The 24921-nt window shown below is 60.2% G+C and overlaps 5 protein-coding genes across 6 annotated transcripts; 3 read left to right on the top strand and 2 right to left on the bottom strand.

The window, feature by feature from the left end:
* The first annotated feature begins 635 nt into the window (after window positions 1–635).
* LOC140262964 (potassium voltage-gated channel subfamily V member 2-like) lies at window positions 636–2519 on the top strand. The gene is made up of 2 exons (XM_072357681.1): window positions 636–1883; window positions 2247–2519. The coding sequence occupies exons 1-2, from the start codon at window positions 636–638 to the stop codon at window positions 2517–2519; spliced, it is 1521 nt and encodes a 506-aa protein (XP_072213782.1).
* A 619-nt stretch (window positions 2520–3138) lies between these two features.
* LOC140262956 (bone morphogenetic protein 2-like) lies at window positions 3139–5001 on the bottom strand. Its single transcript, XM_072357667.1, has 5 exons — window positions 4755–5001; window positions 4485–4621; window positions 4172–4294; window positions 3760–3958; window positions 3139–3524 (listed from the first exon to the last, which is right to left on the bottom strand). The coding sequence occupies exons 1-5, from the start codon at window positions 4999–5001 to the stop codon at window positions 3139–3141; spliced, it is 1092 nt and encodes a 363-aa protein (XP_072213768.1).
* Window positions 5002–7706: 2705 nt separating this feature from the next.
* On the bottom strand, window positions 7707–9289 carry POLE4 (DNA polymerase epsilon 4, accessory subunit). 2 transcript variants are annotated; one of them, XR_011905868.1, is made up of 5 exons: window positions 9115–9289; window positions 8911–8995; window positions 8642–8683; window positions 8117–8270; window positions 7707–7916 (listed from the first exon to the last, which is right to left on the bottom strand). XR_011905868.1 is itself a non-coding variant. In XM_072357480.1 (4 exons), the coding sequence occupies exons 1-4, from the start codon at window positions 9280–9282 to the stop codon at window positions 8257–8259; spliced, it is 309 nt and encodes a 102-aa protein (XP_072213581.1). In that variant the 5' UTR covers window positions 9283–9289; the 3' UTR covers window positions 7707–8256. The 2 variants fall into 2 exon arrangements, 1 of the variants encoding a protein (XP_072213581.1); XM_072357480.1 differs by having other exon boundaries at window positions 7707–8270.
* A 453-nt stretch (window positions 9290–9742) lies between these two features.
* Window positions 9743–13900, top strand: PRAM1 (PML-RARA regulated adaptor molecule 1). Its single transcript, XM_072357470.1, has 10 exons — window positions 9743–9925; window positions 11007–11673; window positions 11920–11965; window positions 12119–12231; window positions 12429–12483; window positions 12689–12782; window positions 12984–13146; window positions 13263–13296; window positions 13527–13561; window positions 13716–13900. Exons 1-10 carry the CDS (start codon window positions 9923–9925, stop codon window positions 13718–13720), a joined length of 1215 nt encoding a protein of 404 aa, XP_072213571.1. The 5' UTR covers window positions 9743–9922; the 3' UTR covers window positions 13721–13900.
* A 168-nt stretch (window positions 13901–14068) lies between these two features.
* On the top strand, window positions 14069–23725 carry LOC140262855 (excitatory amino acid transporter 5-like). The gene is made up of 11 exons (XM_072357469.1): window positions 14069–14432; window positions 15524–15603; window positions 15822–16034; window positions 16164–16206; window positions 16828–17050; window positions 17354–17453; window positions 17617–17850; window positions 18213–18407; window positions 18580–18714; window positions 18849–18948; window positions 19054–23725. Exons 1-11 carry the CDS (start codon window positions 14256–14258, stop codon window positions 19189–19191), a joined length of 1638 nt encoding a protein of 545 aa, XP_072213570.1. The 5' UTR covers window positions 14069–14255; the 3' UTR covers window positions 19192–23725.
* Window positions 23726–24921: the final 1196 nt, after the last annotated feature.

Raw genomic sequence — 24921 nt, 5'->3', positions numbered from 1 at the left:
GTGGTTATGGGTCTCAAAGACTTGGAGTGCATCTGTGACAGCCATTTCCCTTCCTCTGTTCCGTACCAGAAATGTTTCTGTTGTTCTGATCCCTGGGCTCAGTGGCTTTGATCGTTGTGGACTGGAGCTGCTTTTGGGCCTCATGGCAGCTTTGTGCTGTGCTGCCGTGGGCTTCTGAGGGATGGGCTGGGAGGTGCTGAGTGCTTCCCTTTGGGTGATGGCAGGGCTGGGGCAGCTGCATTTGTGCTCACGTGCTTAAGGAACAACAGGGGCCAAGAGCTGCCCCTGCTGTAGGCATACAACCTCATGGCTGCACCAGCAGGGGTGTCCTGCTGGCAATGCTGTGAGGTGCACCAAGCACATACGGCTAATAAAAACAGAGTAAGGGAAAAGTTCAGGGCTGGAATTAGTTCCTTATATAAAGGGTTACTGCTCCAATCTCATTAGTGTCTTAAGGAGCGGACACTCAGCTGCCCGCGGCTCCTGCAGTGCAATCTGCTCAGCAATCGGCTTTGGGAGCCCAGCAGGTGCCACCACAGCCAGGGCAGCAGCTCGGGGCGGCCGTCCCAGCAGCCGGTGTGTGGGGCAGCACAGCCATGGAGCAGCTGCCGCCCCACAGCCCATAGCTGGGAGCGATGGGGCAGCCGGGGAGGCGGCGTGCGAGTCTGTGTGCCAGCCTGAAGGCCGGGGCACGGCGGGGCTGCCGCACGCCGGAGGAGGAGGAGCTGCACATCCCGTTTGCACAGGAGAGCCTGGTGAAGCAATGGAGCTCCATGCAGAACGTGGCAGAGCGGAGCCAGGAGGACAGCAAGGTCCCCTTTCGAAGGAACAAGTACTTCCTCAATCTTAATGTGGGTGGCAAGTTGTTCCACATCGCATGCAGGGTGGTGGCCCGGTACCCCGTCACCAGGCTGGGTAAGCTGGCCACCTGCACTGACCCCACGAAGAAGCTGCAGCTCTGTGACGACTACTCCGTGCAGAGGAACGAATACTTCTTCGACAGAGACCCTTCCATCTTCCACTACATCTTCCACTTCTACTGCAGCGGGGTGCTGTGGATCATGGACGAGATGTGCCCCAGTAACTTCGTGGAGGAGATCGAGTACTGGGGGATCCACCTGAAGTATTCCCAGCGCTGCTGCCGGATCCTGTTCGAGGAGAAGCAGGACGAGCTCAGCGAGTACCTGAAGATCCAGAAGGAGCTGGAGGCGGAGCTGGAGCCCACGGACTCGGCGGAGCAGTTTGAGGGCAAATGTTTGGGGAAGTTCCGCAGGGCGATCTGGAACCTCATTGAGAACCCGTATTCGTCCGTCCCGGCCAAGATCATCGCCGTCATGTCCAGCTTCTTCGTGCTCATCTCCATCGTGGGCATGACGCTGAGCACGGTGGAGGAGATGAAGCACAAGACAGGGAAGAAGTGGATGGAGCAGATGGAGATGATCTGCGCCATCTTCTTCACCTCCGAGTACCTCATGCGGCTCATCTCCTCCTCCAGCTTCAAGAACTTCCTGCGGGCGGCGCTCAACGCCATCGACCTGGTGGCCATCCTGCCCTTCTACATCCAGATCCTCTTTGAAAACCTGGACGAGGGAGAGACGCTGTACCACGAGGAGCTGCACAAGGTGGAGAACGTGAGCAAGCTGGGCAAGGTGCTCAAGCTCATCAAGCTCATGCGGATCTTCCGCATCCTCAAGCTGGCGCGACACTCCACGGGGCTCCGCGCCTTCGGCTTCACCATGAGGCAGTGCTACCAGCAGGTCTGCTGCCTCTTCCTCTTCATCGCCATGGGGGTCTTCACCTTCTCCGCTCTCATGCACTCGGTGGAGCACGACGTGCCGGGCACCAACTTCACCAGCATCCCCTACGCGTGGTGGTGGGCAGCGGTAAGGGGGGCTGCGGTGTGGCTGTGGGATGGGGTGGAGGCGGCGAGGAGCCGAGCTGGGGCCGTCAGCCCTTCCCTGCTTCCACCTCCACGTGCTCCTTTTCCCAAGCAAACCCACGCTCAAACCCCGTCTCCTGCCCACGCTCTGCAGCACCCCCAGCCTGCATGGCCCTGCTGTGTCAGTGCATCGCCCCGTACTGGAGCTGTAGCGTGGGTGGGTGATGGCGTTCAAGGCCAGGCTGGATGTGGCTCTGGGCAGCCTGGGCAGCTGGTTGGTGACGCTGCACACAGCACGGGGTGCTGAAACTCAATGGTTATTGTGACCCTTTGCAACCCAGGCCATTCTATGATTGTCCCCCTCCAGGTCAGCCTCTCCACTGTGGGCTATGGGGACACAGTGCCTGACACGGTGCTCGGCCGGATTGTGGCGTTCGGCTGCATCTCCTTCGGCATCATCCTCAATGGCATGCCCATCTCCATCCTCTACAACAAGTTTTCGGACTACTATGCCAAGCTGAAGGCACACGAGAACGAGAGCAGCCTCTCACTGAAGCTCTCCCGGCGGCTCCGTCTGAAGCAGCGCGTCCTGCGGAGGCTGTCGGAGTGCTGCCGCTCCGATCCCCACGGCCACCACTGAGTCCCAGCACCGGGCGTGTGGGGAGCTGAGCTGGGGAGCAGGATTTAATAAACCAGCCTCAAACTGTGCTCTGTCTCGGGTCATTGGCGCAGAGCAGCATCGTGACAGCAGGGCATCGAACACTGCCCCTGTTCAGCAGCTCCTGCACACTGCTGTGTCCAAGTGGGCTCTTTACCCTTTGTACCCTTTACCCCTCTTCACCCCTTGTGCTGCACGGCCAGGGCAGCAGCACCCAGTGCACCCACTGCCCGTATACCCCCCCCCAGTGCCCATCCCACGGGCAGCATCGTCACAGAGGGAACCCCACTGAGAACAGCACGTTTAATAGTTCCTCTGAGTTCATTTTACAAAGCACAGCAATGTACAGGCATTTACAGGACACCGATTTCGGCCATATATTAGTGCTCTCACTATATACATATGGTACAGCCACTGCAGGCGGGGAAACCCGCACAGAATCAGCCCTGAGTCCAACCCCGAGCCTTCCCAGCACCAACGGGGTCACCCCAGCACAGCCGGGCACCCCTTTGCTTTGCTCTCCTGCAACACACAGCGGTGCCGAAGGGAGACCCCAGCAGAGCTGCTCTGCAATGGAGGTGGATGGGGGGGAGTCTCTGCATCAGTGGCAGCCGCAGCTCCCAGCCACCATATCGTCGTACTGCTTGAGGACCACGTTCTCATCGTCGTCGAAGTAGAGCAGGTTGATGGAGTGGAGCTTGTCGGGCACACAGCAGGGGCTGCTGACGCCCTCGCTCAGCTTCAGGGCGTTGATGATGGACTGCACGGTGGCGTGGTTGGTCGGCCGCATGTTCTCACCCAGGGGGAAGGGGCAGGAGCCCCTGCAGTGGTAGGCGTTGTAACCCCGGGGGGAGATGATCCACCCCGACCAGCCGATCTCCTCGAAGTCCACGGACAGGGGCTGCCTCTGGCAGGGCTGCAGGCGATCCACAGAGCGAGCGCTGCGCGGGCCGGTCAGCTTGGCAGGGAAATGCCGGGGCTGCGAGGCTGCCAGAGATAAAAGAACCATCCCGTCAATGACTGCACCAGCCTGAAAGGAAGGGCAGAAAGCGGAGCCACCCCTCCGTGCAGTCACTGCAGAGCCACTGCGAGGTGACAGCTCTGCAGCCCCACGGTGGTCATCAGCACGGGCTCAGCTCTGAGCACGGCCACGTTCAGGCTAAGCCAGAGCTGGAGCCTGCAGGCAGGGACCTGGGCACGGCCCCGTCTGTGCGGCACCCACCTGGCACTCCAGCCACGGGCAGGGATGCTCCTCGGCGCCCGTCATCGGTGAACAGGACCAGCATGGGCTTCTTGCTCTCATGGTGGTCCCCACTGGATGCAAACTGCACGGCGGGGGCCTCGAGTGTGCTCCCGCCCAGGCCGTGGACCGTCACCAGCAAACCTCGGTTGCTGCTCTCATCCTGGGTCCAATCCCGAACCTGGGGAAGCAAACGCGGCATCACCACTGGGTCGGGGCTGCAGCTGTGTCCCCACGTGCCCAGGACACGGCAGGGTGGGCGGTGGGACAGCAATGGAACCGGCACTGCAATGGGGCACCCACCCCCAGCCCTCCCTGCAGGCTGCGCACCCCGACCTCGGGCGGGCACCGCTGGCCCAGAATGGGGTGAAATGGGTTAAAAAGGGGCACTCACAGCCTGCGTGATGGCAAAGACCTCCCAGCCCGAGCCCTGCAGTGAGAGCAGCCTGGTCGCCAGCAGCTTCTGTCCTTCGGGGGAGTCCGGCCCAGCCTTGTCCAGGATTTGGTACACGCTGACCTGGGGATGGAGGCAAAGGGCGGTGAGCAGCCACGGCCTGGGGGGAGGAAGTGGATATGGAGGGGGGGGAAGGATGGATACAGGGAGGAAGCAGTGGCGGCATCACTGCTGGGCACAGCCGGGCACATCCCGGCCCCCGTCCGCACCCCAACCCCCCACCTGGCAGAAATGGTCCTTTTGGGCTCCTCACCTGACAGAAGTGGTGCCTCCTGGGCCCCTCAGTGGCTCTCGACCACAGACGGAAGAGGTGCAGCTCTGCCGTCAGGATCTTCTCATTCTTGGCCACGCTGGAGAGGACAAAGAGGAACCGCATCTTCTCGCTGTGAGCTGCAGGGAGGGACGGGTCGGGAAGTGAGACCAAATGGCTGCACCCCACAGCCCCCGTCCCACAGCCCCCATCCCACAGCCCCCGTCCCACAGCCCCCATCCCCAGCACCGCAGGGACCCCCCCACCCCTTACTTCTATCCAGGAAGCTGCGGACCGTGTTGCCCTCCAGGACATCAGGGTTTTTGGTGACGCCGTCGGCGTTGGCCACCGTGTTGAACAGATCCACCATGTACTGCGGCGGCTGCTTGACGTGGGCCGGGGGGGGCGGGGGATCCTCCATGCCAAAAACTTCCAGCAGCTTTTTGAGAGCCTCAGCCCTGCGGCTCTCCGGGGACGCCGGCCGTGCCAAGGCCAGCAGCAGCAGCACAGCGCCCAGCATGGCTCTGCCGTCCCAGCCCGACTCCTCTCTGCAACCCCAGCCCCGCATTTATAACTGGCTGGAAAGATGGATTGGAGTCAAATATGCACATGGGCAATCAGGAGGGTAAAGAGAGCTAATAGCCGTGCTAACAAGGTGCAAAGATGGGCACCCTGCACCAATTAGCCCCAGTACACAACGGGAGGGGAGGGCTGGCAGCAGCGCTTGGGGGGACAAGGGTCCAGCTGCACCCCTCAGCAAGGCTGCCCAGGCCGCCTTTGCTCTGCATAGGAGACTAACTGGATTTTAATGACAGCACCAATGGGACCAACAGGAACACCACAGCCAGGCTGGACCGGGCTGCATCTCCTCCTGTTCCCACACAGGTCGTGGCTGTAGGGTCGCTGTGCTGGGATGAGAGCCCACCTCCTGCTTGTGCACATCCACACAGCGCACCCCGAGCTGCACGGCCAGCTGCCATCTGTCCTCTACCCCAACCCCACATTCCGACGGTGAAAGGGCCATTAATTACCCAGAATACACAGATAGACTTGGGTTAATTGGCAGAGGAAGCTCTTCACATCCTTTCCTTCCCCTTCCCTGCCACCAGCATCCCATAGGACCAGGGCTGCTCCCCACACCACCCGAGGTGCCCACCCCCCCATCCCCCTCCTGCCCACATTCTGCCCATGCTGTGCACAGAGCAGCTGGCCGTGCAGTGCCAGACGCCACACGTGCAGGGCAGCATCCCGGGATGTTGGAGCTGAGCTGCCAATTGCCTGCAATGTTTGTTTACCTTACAAGCTGCCAAGCATTTTGCAGAGGGTTCATTTCCAACGAGTGCTGCTCTCATTGAAACCAGCGGCTCTCATTGCTACAAGCCACCTTCTGCCATTTACATACAGCACAGACAGTCTGGCAGGGGTCTCACAGTGGCCCCACCTGATGACCCCCCACCCCTGCACTGCTGGACGGCCACCCCTGCCCACTTCTGAACAGGGCTGGACGCCCCCCACCCCCTGTGCCCCAGCTCTGCCTTCCTCACCCAAGGGCCGTCTGTCCCTTCCTCCCAGTGGAGCTCAAAGCGCCCACACAGAGCTGGGATTTCTGCCCTTGGGGGTTGATCTGCCCCTCCCGGCCGGAACCAACCAGCAGAACATCCCTCTCCCGTCCCCATCCCACCCCACGGGCATCAGAGCAGCTCCGATGGCACTGCGGTCAGGGGATGCCACCGGCAGCTCCCCCCATCTGCATCTGCTGCCGTGGGGCACCGCCGTCGCCATCGGGTTATTCTGCAGCCCACAGCACTGCACGGATGGATGCAGGCAAAGCAGAGGGTGCTGCCCTGAATCCGCTCAGCTGTTATCCCCAAATCAGCCCAGGAGCTGCAGGGCATCACGGCGGGGTGGTGGGCCGGGGCAGCTGGCAGCTGTGCTTACCTAAGCAGGCGGGGATCCCCCGAGGAGCAGCGGCCCCAACTCCTTCCCACCTCAATTTCCTGCACAGATTTGCAACACAAAGGCGCGAAGATCCCCCTCAGCACCTCGATGGGGACACCCCAGGGGGCGGCCCCAATCCACAGCCCGGGGGAGGCAGAGCCACAGGGAGGTTCTGGGGACGCGGCATCCAACCACCAAACTGCCTCCCAAATCAATCCCTCTCAGCTCCCTCACTTGGCTTTGGAAAGGAGCCCCCATCCCCAGTAACTCCTTATGAGAGCCCCAGACTGCTGGAATGGGGGATGTTTTTACCACGACACCTCATGGCTGAGGGGCAATAAAGGGTGGACCCCCCCAAGAGCAGCACATTCCGAGCTGCTGTGGCAGGTGTTGCTCCTTCATCCCACAGCTCTCCATGCTGTGACCATGTAGGTGTTGACCATCCAAGCAATGTGCAGGCACAGAATAGCAACAACCTCTCTGAGCCCCCCTCCTCCGGTGCTAGCAGCAAACCTTCAGCTTGGACAGCAGAAATGCAGAAGGAAAGTGGCCCCGGGGCAGTGGGAAACACAGCTGAAGGGGGGGGGGGTCAGTCGGCATTTCCCAGCTGGGCCGTTATCACCCAATGAGGCACCATCAGCCACCCTGGGGACAACTGCACCTTCCTGTCACACCTGTGGGGTGCTCGGATTCTCCCAGCCCTGGAAATGAGCACTTCATGCTGCTTGTGTGTCCCTGCAGACCCCCATCGGACGGATGCTACCAACCATTCCATTCCCTCTGACTCACAGTGCAGCACCAAAGGGCCCCGCTCTGCTTCACCCCAGCAGGTTTTGCTGTTTGGGACAACTGGGTCTGCAGTTCTCATCTCTAAGTGACTCTGGCACCACTTTAGTGGCCAACACTTTACAGCTGCACGTGGAGCTGAAACCAGAACTGCTCCCGAAGGCCACGGACCCTCGGTGAACAAAGGGATCCATTGTGTCCTGTCAGGACACTCCACAGCATCCCTGAGCCTCTGCCACGAGGCAGCTCGTGGGCTCAGCCCAAAGGCAAACCTCTGCTCAATGGGCCTGAATCAGCCCCGAGGGCAGCAAAAGGAACCTGCTGGCAAAGAAGGCACCGTGCAGCTCTGCACAAACCACCACAGCTCACGGGGCCGCACACTGTGCTTTGGGAAGGGCAAGGAGGGCTGCAGTGCAGCACAGCAGATCCACACCCAGGGAAAGGGCTCGGCCAGGTTCAGCAGTGAGAGCAAAGGAGAAGAGCAGTGAGACACGGCAGGCAGCGCCTTCAAAGCAGGGATTTATTGCTGTCCAGCTGTGACCATCGCAGAACTTCATGGAGCTGTGTGGCCCTAACAGCAACACGAGCCTCTCTGGAGCTCAGTTGTGTGCCTGGAGAAGAGCATCCCTTCCAAACCACATCGGTGCCACGGGAACAGCAGAGCAGCACGGGATCACTCAGGGCAGCCACTCAAAACAGCTCCGCCTTCAGCTGCATTGGCCAAAAAGAAACCCACCAAAACACACAGAGACCAAAATATCCATTTCCATAATGTATCTACAAAGCAGCATTGGGATAAACCAACAGGGATCTGCCTCGGGAGCTGAGCTCTCTGCTCCACGGTGCCCGGGGGGGGCAGGGCTGGGGAGCAGCAGCAGAACATGGAGCGCAGAGTCCTACAAAATACTTACACCAAAGCTTTCAACAGAGATTTTACAGAGACTCAGAGGTGACACAGAGCACTGCGGCTGCCCACGTTGGTGTCCCACTGCCGGGAAGTGCAGCCGGTGCCGACCGTCCCCTTCTGCACAGAACCCCATTCCTGAGCAGCTCAGTCCAAAGTACCTGGAAACAAAAACAAAGATGAAGCAAAGCAGCCTCAGGGACCAGAAGGGAAACTGCAACTCGGGTTTAGAGGGAGCTGTGGGTCTATGGGGGGGACTATATGGGGATGTGGGGCTAAAAGGCCCAGATAAAGGGAGTATGGGGGGGAAATAGGGGGCTATGGGGGGCTGTACCAGGGATATAGAGGAATATGTGGCCACAGGGAGCAGTGGGGAGGGGGCTATAGGAGGCTGTAGGTTTATAGGGGGGGGCTACAAGTGGGGTGTGGGGCTGGAAGGCCCAGATACAGACCCAGGAGGGATATAGGAGGACACGGGGCTGCTGCTCCCTTTGAGAGGGATTATGGACTAATGGGGGAAACCGGAACTCACCCTCCAGAAAGGCGAATTCATCAACAGCTTCGATGGCGTTATCTGCAAAGGGAAAGGGCTCAGCGCCGACAAACGGCTGCGGGGGGGGAAGGAGGCAGCGCCGATCAGCGGCCGTTCGCTGCCGGGCCGGACTGGGAGCTCAGCGCTAATAACGGATGAGAACCAGCCGCGGCGATTGGGGACATTTCGGACCCAACGCCCCCAACCCAACCCAACCCAACCCCCCCAACCCAACCCAACCCAACCCAACCCCCCGCGCCGCTCCGTACCCAGATCCTTCCTCTGCAGGGTTTTCCTCTTCCCCTGCTGGGCGAACACAAAGGCGTCCTTAGCGATGCTCTCCACGAACAGCTCCTGCGGGGCGGAAACGGGCGGTGTCGGAACGGAACAGAACGGCACGGAACAGAACGGAACGGCACAGAACGGCACGGAACGGATCGGAGCGCGTTGCCCCGCCCGTGCCCGCTGCTCACCGCGGCCCGCGCCAGCACGAACACGGCCTCCTGGCTGGCCAGGCTGACGTCCGGGTCGGCCTTCACCAGCGCCTTCACTCGGGACAGCGGCAGCCGGGCACCACGAGCCGCTCCCGGCCCCGCTCCGCCCGCATCTTCCGCCGCCGCCTCCGGCCCCGCCGCCGCCATCCCGCGCCGCGCGTGCGCAGTGAGTGCCGCGCCGCAGGGCGGAGCGCCCGCCGAGCTCCGTTGTCCGCTGGGGGGCGCTGCGCCGCGGAGCCGAGCGGAGCGTCCCGAGCGCCCCCAGCGGGACCCGCCGCCTCCCGCCGCTCCGTCCGCCCGGCGCCCCCGAACTGCCCGTCCGTCCACCCGGCGCCCACATCCGGCCCCCAGCGGTGTCCCCACGCGCGGCTCCTCTTCCACTCCGTGCCCAAACTCAGCTCTTCGCCCGCCCTGTGCCCCAAACGCGGCCCTGCAGCCCCCTCTGATCCCCCCCCACGGTCACGGATGGGGGGCTCTGCTCAGCCCGGTCTGCCCCGAGCCGTTCTGTGCCGATGCTGCGGCCCGGGGTCTCCCCAAACCCACGTCCGTCTCTGGACGGGCCATCGGCAGCTCCATCCCCCCCCCCCACTCTCCGTGCCGTCAGTCCGCAGCCGCTTCCTGGCGTTGCGCGCAGCTCCTCGGCAGCCCAACGTTAGGAAAGAGCTTCTGCTTTCAGTGCCGGGGAGCCCCGCCGGGCGGGTTGAGCTCCCCCAGGTCCTTCAGCTCGGCCGGCTCAGCTGCTGCTCAGGAGGGAGCAGAGCTCGTGGGACGCGTCCGCGGATGGGGAATGGTGAGCGCGAGCCGCGCCGGGATGCGTGCGGGAAAACCGGGTCCGACCCGCAGCCACACTCCTCACAGCAGCACCGGGCCGGGGCCCATCGCAGCTCCGGAGCCCCCTGAGCGGCTCCCGGGGTGGGTGAACGAGCGGTCGGCGCCGGGTGGGCACAGAGAGGAGAAATCCGCGCGGTGCCAGAGACGCTGCTCGGGTCGCGGTGGCAGCGGTGCCGTCACCCCGACGGCGCAACCGCGGGCAGCTCCGCGTCCAGCTCACAGAGCGGCTCTGGCGGCCACAAACACCGGGACGGGTCACGGCCGGAACCTCGGCGCGCTCCGAGCACAAAAAGCCCCTTTTCCACCGTTTTTCGCTGCCGTCCGTGTCGGACGTGGGCGACGTGCGCTGCTGAGCCCCCCTGGGTTCTGCCCGGGGACGAGGGGGCACCTGCCCCTATTTAACCTCAATTGAACATTATTTAATGCCCCACATTTGAGCTCCCGCGGTTGAAAACGTCGCGCTGGTTTCTCTGCGCTCCGGCCGATCTGTTGTGAAAGAAAAGAAAATGATGCAAGAGCAAAACGAACCGAAATCCCGGCGGGAGGAGAACGGCAGAACTGCAGAGCAAGAGACGGGGCGGGTGGAGCAGAACCGCGATGTGTGCAACGGGGGAAGGGGAGAGGGAAAGGGGAGAGGTTGGTGGGGAGAAGAGCCGGAGGGGAGAAGAGCACCTCGGCCCCGCGTAGATCCCGTCCGGGTCGGTGCCCGCAGCGATGCTCGTGGTGCAGCCCCGCGCTGCGGCCGTGCGCCCCAATTCCGTGCACCCACCGCAGGGCGAGCAGCGCAGGAAACGCTCCGGTCAGAAAAGTGGGGCAGATCCGCCGCCTCTCGACCTCTTTTCTTTCCGTTGTTGGTTTGGGGTTTTTTTTTTGGCCCTCAGCGAAACGGGTTCCGGCAGCGCCGTCGGGGCTTCGCCGGGTGGGAGCTCTGCCGCTGCTCCTTCCGGGGGGCTCGGGGAGGCACCGCCGCGTTCCCCGCGGGGCACGGGCTCCGTTTCCCTCCGTAAGGGCAGAACCGGAGCTTTCCTTCATCCCCGCAGGAGCACCCGGAGGGTAAAGAGGCGACGGGGCGACACCTGCGAGCGAAGCTGAAGGACGGCATGAAACTTCCTCCCGCAGCGGCCGGCCGGGCGCGGGGTCCCCCCGCAGCTTTCCTCGCGACGGAGACGGGACGGGCGCCCACGTCGGGCTCCAAGGGCGAACCGCCCCCCTCGTCCCCCCTCGCCGGGACGGTGGGTCTCAGCAGAACCCCTCCGCCGCGCAGCAAAGCTCACATTGAGGGTCCCGGCTCCCGTCCGATGCCCGTCCCCCAGAGCCCGGAGTGGATGGCGCGGCTCAAGAAGGGCATCGCTCCGAGCGCCGCCTCCCACCCCCCCGCTGCCAAGCCGGGAGGACGGGACGCGGCGGACAACAAGGGGGTCGGAGGCGCCTCCCATCCCCCCCCGAGGAACCAACCCCTTCACAAATGGCCGCCGCTCAAAGACGCGGCCGCTCAGGCGCTCCCCGCCGCAGGCGCAGCCGCTGCCGGTGGGATCCGGGGCTCGGGGCACCCCCCGCGCAGGAAGCCGCTGCCGCACGCCGCGGTGCTGGGAGCCAGACCGGCAAAGCCACGGCGGCCTCCGGGGGTGGATCTGAAGAAGTTCCACAGGGCTGCAACCCCCGGGGAGCCCGGCCGCACCGCTGCGGGGCCAAGGAGTGCGGTGCTGGGTACGGCGTGGGGATGGGGATGGGTACGGGATGGGGATGGGTACGGGATGGGGATGGGTACGGTGTGGGGATGGGTACAGGGTGAGTGTGGGTATGGCGTGGGGTTGGGGATGGATTGGAGCTGGGTATGGCATAGGGATGGATGTATGGCTCACTCCAGGCCTGTGGGCTGTGGTACAACCTCCTCCTTTCCTCGGGGGAGCCGCACACCCAGCTGCCTTCTGGTCCCACTCCCTCATCCCCCAGGTTTCCCAATGCAGCTCCCGCCGTGGGACACTCAGAGCGCAGCAGGGTCAGTACTGGGGAGGCACTTTTACTTTGGGGGTCTCTGACCGAGGGGGAAAAGCATGAGGAGGGATGGTGGGGGGTGGGCCGGGGCTCCCCGTGATGCAGGGCAGTGCAGACATCATCCTGGGCTCCCTGACGGTGCTCTGCTCCATCCCAGTGGTGGGGAGGAGATCTACGATGACGTTGAGAGCGTTGAGCTGCTCGGGAGAGACCGAAGCTTTCCGCCGCCCCCCACATTCCGGCCTCCAGCTCATCTGCACCCCAGAGGAGGTGAGGGGGGGGGGGGACGGGTGTGGGGCGGGGGGGACGAGGTGCCCCCACTGGCCGGTGGGGCCTGTTGACACCAGCCCTGCTTGGTCCCAGGGGTGCAGATGCACTCACGGTGTGTGGGCACCCTGGAGGCCATGGGAAGTGATGCTCTCAGCCCCCGCCAACCTGCATAGCTCTCTCCATGCTTGGTTTTACAGGGGGAGGTGCTGCTCAGGCCCCCAGCACGGTCGCACTGCTGGTTGCTGCACAAAGGTAATGAGGGGGGTGAGCGCTGAGTCCCCCCCGGTGCCTTGTTGTTCGGTGGCCTCCACTGGATCTGCAATGGGAACCCATCCATAGAGCCCCAATGGCCCTGGGAGGGGGGACGGGGAGGAGGAGGCACCTCTGGGCCAGGGCACCGGGGGGGCAGCAGAAGGCAGTGAGCCAAACCTTCCCACCACTCACAACGTCTCTGCAGAGGAGCTCAAAGCTCCTGGAAGGCGAAGCCAATGACGCTCAAGGAATGCAAGAAGGAAGAGAAAGCAGACAGGGAGTTTCAGAAGAAATTCAAGGTGAGCAGCAAGGAGCTTTTCCTTCCGAGCTCCCCCTCGCTGCGCAGGGAGGACGCTGTGCAGAGGAGCTGCGTGCTCCAAGAGCAGGCGGTGCCCAGCCGGCCGCCCCTTCGAGGCTCCCCCAGGACAGAGCGAGCGCACAGCGCCGTGCTGCTCATAGAGGAAGAGGTTGGAGCTCAGCTTCCTGTGCTCGTGTTTCAGTTCGAAGGGAACATCACCGTCCTGACCCGGATGATGGTCGACCCCGCGACGACGGAGAAGAGGGGAGGGGGGAAGAACCTTCCGCTCAGACGGGGTGAGATCCTCGATGTCATTCAGTTCACCAACAAGGAGCAGATCCTCTGCAGGAACAGCCAGCGCAGATGTAAGTCAGCAGCTGCCCCACGCTCAGCATCGCTCCCGAGGGATCCCAGCTCCATTCCTGGAGCTGCTCTGCTCCCTGCTCTCCCCCCTGCAATGCTTCTCCCCACTCTATTGCAGACGGTTACGTGCCCCGCGCTGCGATGCTGCACCTGTGAGTATCTCCTTCCCCAGCCCTTCCTCCTGGCACCAACCCCCCCCATGGCAGAGATCGGTGGCCGCAGGGAGATGTGGCTCCTTCTGAGGACAACCTGCTGTCCCACCTCTGCGGAGGAGCTGCCCGGGGGGGCACAAGGGGCAGAGATGGGGCAGAGCAGCAGCAGGGCTGACCCGTCACAGTGGGGGCTGCGGGGGCCTGGACCACTCACTGCTCTTCCCCCACAGGGACACGGACATCTACGACGATGTTGATCTGTACGGTAGGTGTGAGTAAAGCCGGTCCCACGTGCCCCAAGCGGAGCCCTCCACGTCCTTCGAGACCCCCCCCGGATCCCTGCTGAGCGCCCTGCAGCCCAAATGGGGACGGCTGCATCGCTGCGGTGCTGGTGGGTGAACGTCTGTTCCCACCGGCAGAGTGACCGACCCAAAGCCACGGAGCAGCGCCGGACCATGAGGGCTGAAGTTCTGATGCTGGAGGGGCTGCGAGGTCCGGCCCTGCAGAGCGGAGCTTTGGGAGGGTCGTTCAGATGGAGCCCGCGGCGCTTTGTTTGATTGCTGTGAAACGTGGCACTGATTCGTCTGGTCCAGCCTGCGCTGTTTGGTTGGGTTCTTTGGGCTGGTTTTGCAGCACTGCGGGTTGGGACGGGATGAATTCATTGCCTGAAAATGCCGCCTCCGGGCCTCGAACGGATCCTTCCGGGCCGGGAACCGCGCTGGGAACGGAGCTCCATCCGCGCTCCAGGAGCACGCGGCCCCGCGGGGTGCGGGCAGCAGGGAAGGGTGGAAGGGTTAAACCCCCCCCCGCTCACCCGCTGCAAGCCGAGCCCAGATTAAGCAGCGCAGGACGTCACTTTCCATTACGGGAAGGGCTCCCGAGGCTCTCGGTCTGGGATTACGGGCTGGCACAGCGCGGGCTGCGATGCGCGGAGTGCGGAGCTGCTGCTGAGCGGGGCCATGTGGGAGCGCGCCCGCGCGGCGCTGCTGGGCTCGCTGTCGATGGGCTCCGCGCAGCTCGGGGTGCAGCTCCGGGCCTTCTGGCGCAGGAACGGGCTGCTGACCCTCTCCATGCTGTCCGTGGCCACCGGCTGCCTCCTGGGCTTCCTGCTGCGGGCGCTGGAGCTGACGGAGCTGGTAAGGACGGGCTGGGAGCGACGGGAGCGCAGGAAGACTCGGCCCGGAGCGCGTGGGACGCTGCCGGGGAGAACCGCCCCCAAAGGGCGCGTTTGCTTCGAACTTTGGCCCCAGAGAGGCAAACAAATCCCGCGTCCCTCCGCCGGGACCCCGCGGGGCTGCAGGGGGGCGAGGGGGGGAGGCAGCCGCTGCCCTGTGCGCTGTGCTGGGCGTCACTGCTCGGGGCCGCCCCACGGCACGGGGCAGCAGCGCTGGCATCCCGCAGCCGCTCCTCCACCGCTTGTGCCCGGCGAGTCCCGGCACAAAGCACACGGGATTCCCAGGTCCCCTCCTGTTCCCAAAGGGCCATTAACCACCACCGTGCTAAAATCACAGCGGTTTTAACTCAGCCCTGCTCTGTGGGACGCTCAGCCCTGCATAACCTGCGAGGATTTGGCATTTGTCACTTCAATTACACCCCGCAGCATTACTGCCCGCAGCGAGGATGATCTGACTTAACCGAAGCGGGGTGTAATCCCACTGCACCCCAATGCACGTGGCCATGAGAGAGGCAGCATCCCGCTGCCCCCACCCCAGGGTGCCCAACAAATCCACGTGGCACTGGGGAAGGTTGGGTGGGGGATGGAGGGAGGGAGGGATGGGAGGGAGGGATGGATGATGGAGGGGTGGATGGATGGGAGGGAGGGAGCCTCCAGGAGGATGTAAGTGGAGGAAGGGATGGCAGAGGGGTGGACAGACAGTGGGTGGGTGAGTGGGTGATGGATGGACTGATGGCTGGCAGGAAGGCACCCAGAGTGGTGGAGCAATGAAAGTGTGGCCACGGGGCTGTTCCCAAAGGGAGATGGGCCTCTGGGATGGGGCTGGCCCCAAATCCCTCTTCAGTTCCTGGCCAGATTTCCCCATGGAATGGGATTTCTTCCCCCCAGCAACTCTGGTAGAGGACAGGCAGCGAAACCACACTGTCACACCAGGGAAGCGAGTTCACGTCTGGGTCCCGTTGGGAAAAAGAGCAGATCTGCCCAGTTGGAGCCCTTTGCCCACCAGTGCTCACCTCCCCACTCCCCCCCCTCCCAACGCTCTGCTCCCCGCAGGAGAAGCAGTACTTCTCCTTTCCTGGGGAGCTGCTCATGAGGATGCTGAAGATGCTGATCCTGCCGCTGATCACCTCCAGGTGAGATACCACCTTCTGCATCTAAAGGACCATGAGACAGGACACGCGGCTGCCCAGGTGTGGGTGCCAGGCCCTGGGCTGGTGGGAGCAGAACTGGGGGCCGCTTGGGGTTCTTTCCCTCCTACACCTGCAGCACATGGGGGGGTCCAATCGGGATCCCCAGCGCTGACCCCATGCAGTTTGGGAGCGGGTGCTGAGTATGGTGTTTCTTGGCACAGCCTGATGTCTGGGCTGGCAACCATGGAGCCCAGGGCCTGTGGGAAGATGGGGGTGATCACCATCACCTATTACCTCTGGACCACTTTCATGGCGGTGACCATCGGGATCATCCTGGTAGTCAGCATCCACCCCGGCATGGCCGCGCAGAAGGAGGACTACTCAGCAGGGAAGGTGGTGCTCAGCTCTGCCGACGCGCTGCTGGATTTGATCAGGTGTGTTGTGGGGTCAGGGAGCAGCGTGGGGGCTGTGGAACTGCCTGGGAAGGCTGCAGCACACCTCGTGCCCCACAGAGCTGCCTCCCACACAGCAGCTTTAACCCCCACACTGCTGCTCTCTTCCAGGAACATGTTCCCTTCCAACTTGGTGGAAGCTTCCTTCCAGCAGGTGAGCAACCAGCCCCTGGCAGCCTGGCCTCCCTGCTCTGCAGCACTGCAGTCGGGCCCTGCTGTTGTGTGGTGGCTTCCCAGCCCCAGTTGCAGTCCCAGTCCTAACCCCGGCCCCTTTCCCATTCCTGTTCCCAGCCCCATTCCCATCCCCAGTTCCACCTTCAATCCCAGACCCAGCCCGTTTCTGATCCCACCACCATCCCCACCCAATTCCCATCCCATCCCCGTCCCCATCCATTCCAATTCCATCCCTGTCCCTAACCCATCCCCCTCCCAGTCCCAGTGAGGTCGGGAGCAGGGCAGAGGGGTGCGGGCAGGAGGATGAGAATGATGAGATTTGGGCTGAAGGAGACGGGGCAAAGACGGGCAGGGTGCAGGGAGAACAGTGAGCTCATGGCACGGGGAGTCTGTGGGGTGCCAGGATGGGGCTGGAGGGTCCCCTCTGTAGGGACCACGACGTTTTCTCGTCTCATCCCACACCGGGACCCAGCAGGGATCCACCTCTAATCCCAGCCGCTGTTTCCCTGCCCGCCTTCTCACTCCACTGGTGAAGCTGCAGGGCCACTTGCTGGAGCTCGCTGCCCACGGGACAGTAACTTCTGCTTTGCTTCCATCCCAGTATCGAACTGTCATTGTCCCAGTGGTGAAGTCTCCACGATTCCCAGCAATCCCAGGGAAATCCCTCAGTTTTATTTACTTTGCACCGGATGAGGAAAACCCTGAAATCCACCGTCCCGTGTTTCTGGAGCTCACACCATCCCCGGAAATGACCTACAGGACCCTGCCAGGGACCAGCAACGAGATGAACGTCCTTGGGATCGTCATCTTCTCCGCGACCATCGGTACCTGCAGGAGGAGAGGAGGGAGTGGGGGGGGAAGAGTAGGAGGCGATGGGATCAGCGTGGGGCGGATTATGGGGAGAGGTGAGGGCGAGGAGCTTGAGCTCAGCGTATCAGGAACCCGAGAGCCAATCCGAGGACCTGGGGTGGGGGCAGCGAGGTGAGGGCAGCACCGGGGGCACCAGCGGAGCTGTCAGCAAAAAGCCAGTCCATCCCCGTCTAGATTCCTCCATCCGCAGCCCAAGGGCACGTGGTGCTGCGCACCGGATGCTGCCCAGTAGCACAGGTCCGTGTGTTGGGCTGTAGGGCTCCTCCTGGGAAAGATGGGTGAGCGAGGAGCGCCGCTGGTCAACGTGTGCCAGTGTCTGAATGAGGCCGTGATGAAAATCGTCTCCATGGCCGTCTGGTGAGTCGGGTCGTCACCGGTTCCGCTCTTTCCTCAGCCGCTCGCTGGTGCCGATGCCACGTATGTTGTGAGCAATGGACTCAGAGCAGCACAGCTGCACCAAATGCTGCCATGGCTGCTGCAGTGCTTAGTGCTCTTGAACACTTGCCCCTATCCCTGGTAGGTACTTTCCTTTCGGCATCGTGTTTCTCATTGCTGGGAAGATCCTGGAGATGGAAGACCCATCGGTTACAGGCCAGAAGCTGGGGCTGTACGCCATCACCGTGGTGTCGGGGCTGGCCATCCATGGACTCGTGCTCTTACCGCTGCTCTTTGTACTCATCACCAAGAAAAACCCCTATGCTTTCATTAAGGGGATACTGCAAGCTTTGCTGATTGCCTTAGCTACATCTTCCAGGTATGAAAACGTGGCTGAAATATGTCACACCCAGTTCCAGCAGCCCCTGCATTACAGCTCCCCATCTTGTGATGGGCAGAAGGAAGAGCGATGTTCCCTGCTGGGATGCCGTGGTGCTGGGGGGCTCTGGGTTTCCCACTGGCACTGCAGCCACACTGCCTGTCCAATGGCATGTGCTCCGTGTGTCCTGCAGGTGCTGTAAGCTGAGGAGATGCAAATGGCTCCTGTTGGCACAGCAATCTGTACAACATTCCTGCTTACGTTTCTCCAGGGCTTTCACCTTTGCAGCACTCGCTCAGTAATTCCAAAGGCAGCACTGGTGATGCTGTGGCAAATGATGACTTGATCTCCTTGCTCTGCAGCTCAGCGACCTTGCCCATCACCCTTAAGTGTCTCCTGGAAAACAACGGCATCGACCGGCGCGTGGCACGCTTCGTCCTTCCTGTGGGTGCCACCATCAACATGGACGGCACGGCGCTGTATGAGGCGGTCGCTGCCATCTTCATCGCCCAGGTCAACGAGTACGACCTGGATCTGGGGCAGATCGTGACCATAAGGTACGTGTGAGCAGCAGCGGGCAGGGAGGTGCTGGCACTGCATCCCATCCTGCTCTCCACCTGTGGATGCGCCCACGGACGAACCATCCACAGTGCTGGAACGTCCCGGAGCTCACCCTGCTCTTCCACACCACCTTCTGAGGACACTAATCCCGCAGCCTTCTCTCCTCAGCATAACAGCAACTGCAGCGAGCATCGGGGCGGCCGGGATCCCCCAGTCGGGACTCGTCACGATGGTCATCGTGCTGACCTCGGTGGGGCTGCCCACAGCCGACATCACACTCATCGTCGCGGTGGACTGGGCCCTGTAAGACCTTTTGCTCTGCACCCCTCTGTGTTCACTCGCTGCCATCCCAGCAGCAGGGACAGCAGGGCTGCATCCCGAGTGCTGCGATGCCTTACGGGACCACTGGCTGCAGCCCCAGCATTTCTCTCTTGCAGGGACCGATTTCGGACCATGACCAACGTCCTCGGGGACGCGCTGGCTGCTGGCATCATACAGCACGTCTGCAAGAAAGACTTTGCCCCAAAGCCCCCACAGGTACGTCCGGTTATTCTGGGCGCACGGGGTGCTCTGAGGCCACACAGACACAAACAAACGTGGTTGGGTAAGAAACTAAACCAGCATTTTTATCTTTTCTCACAGCAAGACGCAGTGAGCGACACAGACAAGTTTCCTGCTGCGGAGCCCCCACTTCTGCATCCCAAAGACAACGTGATCCAACTGCTCGAGGACACTCTGTTCGAGCAGATGGGAGTGCACTACAACGTCTGCCAGGTGTAGGTGGCAGCACTCCCACCTCAGTGCTAAGCATTCCCAATGCCACCCAAGGCTGCTCCGCAAGACAAAGGCCTTACCTGGGGCAGCAAACCCCGCTCTATCCTTTCTACCCTGCTGCTTGGAGCTGAGGACAGCACCAGACTGGCTGCCCTGCCCACAGCAGTTGGGGTTATGGCACAGCTCTGCCCCCTTCCATGAGGCTGCTCGGGGGACTGGGGAAAAGCAAAGAGGTGGCAGCAGAGAGAGCAGCAGAGGTGGAACTGAAGCTGCCATCTTCCAGGAGCAGTCTCTATCTGCTGCATGCCATAAGGTGTTAATAGTTATTTTAAAACCTTTTTATATATGCTAATACATACCAATCTCTATTCCATATTAATATACATACATGCATATCTTTTAGATTCTCATCTGAAAAACAAAGCGTATCTTTTGCCCAGAGCCCAAAGCCAAAGCTGAGCAGAACAGGATGCTGAATCAGCATTACCCCATCGCAGCTGCGCTCCTAAGTTCAAATTCCCATCCCAATGAAAGCCTTAAAACACAGCTGCCAAGGGCAGCCTTCACAAAAGCCTTTCATACACGTTTTGTGGTGCTGGATGCATTTACCTCTTGCAATGCCACCACATCCCCTTCCTGCCCCGGGTTGTCATCCCTGCCACGGCACGAGGCTGATGGAAGCAGCTTAAATGGACACCACAATCTCTCTACAAGCTGACGGAACCCACATGGCAATGAACCGAGCTGTTCCTATTGCTCAGATGCGGGCAGACAGAGCAGTTCAGAGGCGGATGAGGACTGGGGTAAGTCCAGCAGCACCAGCAGAGCAATGCATCCAGCCCCAGAATGACAGCGAGGTGTTCCGCACTCAGAGTAAGATGAGGGCAGCAGAAGTGGAGGGACAGGAGGATTCCAGAAGTCAGGAAAGCTACTGAGAATGGGCCCGAAGTCACTGAGCAGCACCAGGAGCAGCACTGACCCCTCTGAGGAGGGGACCATCACAAGATGCTCTCAGTGAGCTGAGCTGACCCCTTCATTATCTTGTATGCTGAATGGAGAAGATGTTTCTTTGGAGCTCTGGATGTGGATGGTGGATAACAGGCACGTTCCGCTGTATGCAGTGAAGGCTGTGGTTGGGTTCACAGCTCTCAGTCTCTGGTCGCATCAGAGAAAATGAGAATCTCTGCAGGGAAATGAAATAAGGAAGCAAATGGAAAGAGGGGAAGAGGGAAAGGTAGACGGGTCCTGCCCCACTCTCACTACAGGCATTCACTCCTGAAAGGAGCAGTTCGGATAGATGGATGTGCTGCTAATTTAAGAACGTGGGTCACCCTGACCTCACGGCAGATGGGAAAGAAAACACAGGGCTGGCCAGCTCTCTTATTCTTATCACCTCCGCTTTTGCAAAACACACCGTGTTCTCCCAGCGTGTCAACCTGCAGCACCATCACCCCTCCTCACCTCCTGCAGCTTTTGTGGCTCACCGGCCCCCAGGCAACCTCCCGGCTCCCCACGTCCTCTTATTTGAGCCTACAACACTTGAACACCTTGGGGTTTTTAGTAGGATGGGAACCGCTATGAATCTTCTCACTGTTCTTACGAAAACAATGATAAAAATAAAGCAGTATGACAGCGTGGTGTTTTAATGAGCCATTAAGCTTTCACACAGTTATGAGCACCAACAGCAGGAAGCGGCGGCTGCTGCAAGGAGCTTCTCCTTGGGCATCACCCCATCTTCCTCCTTTGGTTCCTGCAAGACAATCCCTTCTCTTCCTTCCTTGGACACGGCCTTAAACGAATCAGTTTCACGTTGTTTGTTCCCCACAGACCAGAGCACACTCAGAGGAACTGGGAGATCAGAGGGGACAGCAGAGCTGCTCTGGCAAGCCCAGTGTTCATTACATGGACACCAAGAGCTGAATTCAGACCCAGCAGCATCTGGGTGTCCAGCCCAGAATCCAGGGATGGGGAGCAGGGCCAGCCAGGCACCCCAAACCATGCGGGTGTGCGGGGCCAATTTCTGTCACTCACAGACCTTCAGGAAGCTGAGCCGCCTTCCTTCTTCCATTCCTGCAGTAAGAAAGGATGAGAGCATTAAGGCCCAGGAAATACCGTAACAACAGGGAATAAAACAGAAAAGCTGGCCCCAAAAGAAGCATCATTTCCTAATTGCCAGTTCTCAGAGAGATGACAGACAACATCCTGATCCCGGGGAGAAGCAAACGGGAGCTGCTCCCCGAAGAGCAGGGCTGCTGTGTGCTACCAGATGATGCACGAGATGGAGGCGTCTGGAGCTATTCTGAGATCTTAAAGCTCAGCCTCCTGCTTGTCACATCATTGCACTGCTGCTACAAAACGTCCTCGCGACTCTACAGCTCGACAAGGGCTCAGATTTTGAAGGACAGACCTTTTGTAGATGAGTTTATTGTATAAAACCCGAATATTCTGACTGTTTTCTGTTAAAAAAATGATGTGATTCTGTGGGTTACCTTCACATGCGTGCGCATGTGGGACAGCGTGTGTGCACACAGAGCACAGAATGCATCAATACATGCAACTGAGATAAACATGTTATGAATAAAGCACCTATAGGTACAACCTACGCACGCTCCAACATGTGCACACACACATGAAGACTCAGATGCAAAGCAGAGGGAACAACCTGAGTCACAGAGGTGTCAGGCAGGACACGTGCTCACAAAAACACCCCGGTTTTACACTTCTGGTTGGGCCAAGATCAAACCTGTTTGCTTCCAGAGAAGCACAGGGACTGACTTACCAGAGCCAACGTGAACTGCAGGACCGCGCTGAGGGCTGGGGAGGGTGAGCTGCAGCCCAGCACCGCTCACACCGACCCCACGCTGCTCCCAAGCCAAACCACTTCTGCTCTGCTCTCTGCTAGGGTCGCTGCAGCATGAGCTGGGCTGAGCTTGGGAGCAGGATCCGTTCCAACACATTCAAACAGAAGCTGGGTTAAAGGATGTGTTGGAGGTCTGCTGGTGACTCAGAGGATGCACGAGGAGCCACGGTTATCTTTATGTGAGTCGGTGAAGCTCTGTGTCTGCTCCTGGATGGGCACGAGGAGCGCTCTGGCTGCAGCTCTGCAGAGAGAAGTCCATCAACCCGGACAAAATAACATTGACTGCATTATGTAACAGAGGTAACAACTCAAATGGGGGAAAAAAGGAAAACAAAGATATTTTAAGGAGCAGAGCAGTAATGAGATGAGGTGGCAATCAGTGCCATCCAGCAAGACAGCAATCAGTGATACCTACTGCTGTGTTGGGAGAGGCACAGCACTGACCCACAACAGCCCCCAGCACAGCCCACAGGCAGGGGAGAGCTGCAGGAAGGGAACCTCCACCCCCAGTTTTCTCCACCTGAGGGTTAACGTGGCCTGGTAAGCGCTGGGAGACCGGGCCATCCCCATAGCAGCAAGAACTGGGAATGCAGCTCTGCAAAGCTCCACTCTGAGCTGCCCTGGCAGCACTACGCCTTCTGTAGGATGGCTGGGGTGGAAGGGAGGGGAGGGGCCATTCAGTTCCAACCGCAGGCAGGGACACCCCACCAGCTCAGGGCTCCCAGGGATCCCCCCGGCCTCAGGCACCTCCAGGTTTGGGGCACACGCAGCTCTGGGCAGGATGGCAGCAGCCCCTCCAGCCTGGCAGCACAGCTTGGCACATCCCAACTGGGCCAACCCTTCCCAGTCATTGCAACCAGGCCCTGCCTGACCTGGGGGATGGAGCAGCACCAAAACCCAGCGTTTTCTCACTGCAGGTTATGAAAAATACCAACCAACCCCAAACCTCTGAGCGATGGGCTGCAGCTGGGGCTGCTTTGGTGCCGGTGCTCTTCTTCAGCTGTTATTTCATTCAGTCATTTAATGAAGCTGGATAAACGCCCTGAGACCAAGAGAACAACTGCAAGGTAAGAAGCTGGCCCTGTGCCCTCCTTTAATCCCCTCGCTCTCATCCTGTTACGCACAACAGAAGCTTTAGCAGAGTGAACCCAATGCGCCCACGATTGCAAACACAGCTCACGTTACCCTGCAAAATCCACCAGAACTCCAAAGTGCACAAAGAAGCCCCAATTCCTGCAGGCAAAGAACCACGGAGGAAGCACTCAGTAAAAGCTTGATGCCGTTCTGCCATTGGCCCCTGGAGGAACCCAACGGACGTGGCATAAATCAGCAGGGAGCAGAACCAGCAGGGAACAGGAAAAAAAGCCAACAACAGAAAAGATCTTGTTCGTATTCAATTCAGTTTTATATGAAAAGAAGGGTGAGGGACCGAGGCTTCGCTTCCTTTCATTTTGCCAATGCCACAAGAAAACAACGCTGCGCCCGCAGGGTCCCCAGTGAGCGGCGCTACGTTCAACCCATCTTCCAGCTGCTTCAATATGGGAATCCCAGCTTTACAAAGCAGCTTCGGAGCACCTGAATGGAGGGAAGGGCAGAACGGGCCCATTTCTGCAGCTCTAAGATGGGGCTTTTTCACATGCGTGCTCTCAAAATAACACAATGGGATTGCACTTCGGTTCAGACGTTTGGAAAGCAGTGTCATACTTTATTTAAAATAAACCCATGTAAAAACAAAGCGTAAATGAAAACGGTACCTGAAAAATAAATTATTTGATATAAAACAAACCAATAACTTAAAAACACGCCGAATATACAAAATGTTTAACCGGGTACTGTACAGAACGGAAAACAATCGGCAAAGCCTTCTGTCCCACAAACAGATCCATTCACCAACAAAAGGTTACAGAGGAAAAGGGAAACCAAAGCCAGGAGCGGAATACAGCGCGATCTGTGCGGCAGGTCGAGGTTTGTCCCGAGTTCTTCCAATTGAGAACAGCGGGTCGCACCGCCGAGAGGCCGCCCCAACCCCTTGCAAATAGGGAACAGGAGAACAAGGGCTGCGGGCACAGCGCCCATCCCTCAGGGTTCCACCGACAGCCCTTCTCCCAACCTCTGCACGGCCAGCACCGACTGCCCTGCAGGGGGAAATCCGCCCCAGGGCAAAGCAGCTGGGGCTGAACTGCACCGGGAGCAGGAAGGCCATGAAGGCTCAGCTCTGCTGTTCCCCTCCACCGCTTTCTTTTCAAAGTAGAAAACGAAGCGGGTGCAAAAACCGCGTCAGACCAGAGCGAAGCTGCGGGTTGTTGTAACCAGCCGCGTGGTGCCCAGTGCAGAGCTATGGCAGAGGGCACAGAAAGACGTGACATTAAAGCACGCAGGGTGATAAAACCACGTGGTGAGCAAAAAGGGAGCGATGTTTTCCTGTGCCAGGTGTCAATTTGGTCCCTTCCCCACATTTCGGTGCAAGGCGCCCGTCCCTCCCAGCACAGCACCCTGCGGGCAGCGCTGGGACAAACGCATCCATAGCACAAATCTCTGTATGTGACTCCAGCAGCTGAGCCCCGGGACACCAGCAGCACCTCATAGAAAGCAGTATGTGAAATAGAAGGAAACCGCCCCCGAGTCCTCCTGGTGCTCAGAGGGTTTTGCTCCCCGGAGGACCTGGCTTCACTAAGGTTTGTTCTGCCACCCAGCTGCTGTCCGGGTAGAGGAGCTCACCAGGGGATGTTCCCAAAGGCTTTTTGTTTCTTAAGCACATACAAAACGATAAAACTACGCCAAAGAAAACAGCTTCAGTTATTCCAGTTTAGAATACACTGGGAGAAAGAAATCTGCCCTGAAATATGTGAGGAATCCTTGTTTTATTGACCTTACCC

This window comes from Excalfactoria chinensis, chromosome 26, assembly GCF_039878825.1.
Source record: "Excalfactoria chinensis isolate bCotChi1 chromosome 26, bCotChi1.hap2, whole genome shotgun sequence".
NCBI lineage: Eukaryota > Metazoa > Chordata > Aves > Galliformes > Phasianidae > Excalfactoria > Excalfactoria chinensis.
This window is presented reverse-complemented; position numbering and strand designations above follow the sequence as displayed.

Coding starts and splice junctions, on each gene's coding strand:
- POLE4 (XM_072357480.1), bottom strand. CDS start 9,282: ATGGCGGCGGCGGGGCCGGAGGCGGCGGCGGAAGATGCGGGCGGAGCG. Junction 8,996..9,114: donor TCGTGCTGGCGCGGGCCGCG/GTGAGCAGCGGG, acceptor TCCGCCCCGCAG/GAGCTGTTCGTGGAGAGCAT. Junction 8,684..8,910: donor CCTGCAGAGGAAGGATCTGG/GTACGGAGCGGC, acceptor TTCCCTTTGCAG/ATAACGCCATCGAAGCTGTT.
- LOC140262964 (XM_072357681.1), top strand. CDS start 636: ATGGGGCAGCCGGGGAGGCGGCGTGCGAGTCTGTGTGCCAGCCTGAAG. Junction 1,884..2,246: donor ACGCGTGGTGGTGGGCAGCG/GTAAGGGGGGCT, acceptor GTCCCCCTCCAG/GTCAGCCTCTCCACTGTGGG.
- PRAM1 (XM_072357470.1), top strand. Junction 12,484..12,688: donor CTGCTGGTTGCTGCACAAAG/GTAATGAGGGGG, acceptor ACGTCTCTGCAG/AGGAGCTCAAAGCTCCTGGA. Junction 12,783..12,983: donor AGTTTCAGAAGAAATTCAAG/GTGAGCAGCAAG, acceptor CTCGTGTTTCAG/TTCGAAGGGAACATCACCGT.
- LOC140262855 (XM_072357469.1), top strand. CDS start 14,256: ATGTGGGAGCGCGCCCGCGCGGCGCTGCTGGGCTCGCTGTCGATGGGC. Junction 14,433..15,523: donor CGCTGGAGCTGACGGAGCTG/GTAAGGACGGGC, acceptor TGCTCCCCGCAG/GAGAAGCAGTACTTCTCCTT. Junction 16,207..16,827: donor TGGAAGCTTCCTTCCAGCAG/GTGAGCAACCAG, acceptor CTTCCATCCCAG/TATCGAACTGTCATTGTCCC.
- LOC140262956 (XM_072357667.1), bottom strand. CDS start 5,001: ATGCTGGGCGCTGTGCTGCTGCTGCTGGCCTTGGCACGGCCGGCGTCC. Junction 4,622..4,754: donor CCGCAGCTTCCTGGATAGAA/GTAAGGGGTGGG, acceptor CCCTCCCTGCAG/CTCACAGCGAGAAGATGCGG. Junction 4,295..4,484: donor GGAGGCACCACTTCTGTCAG/GTGAGGAGCCCA, acceptor CTCCATCCCCAG/GTCAGCGTGTACCAAATCCT.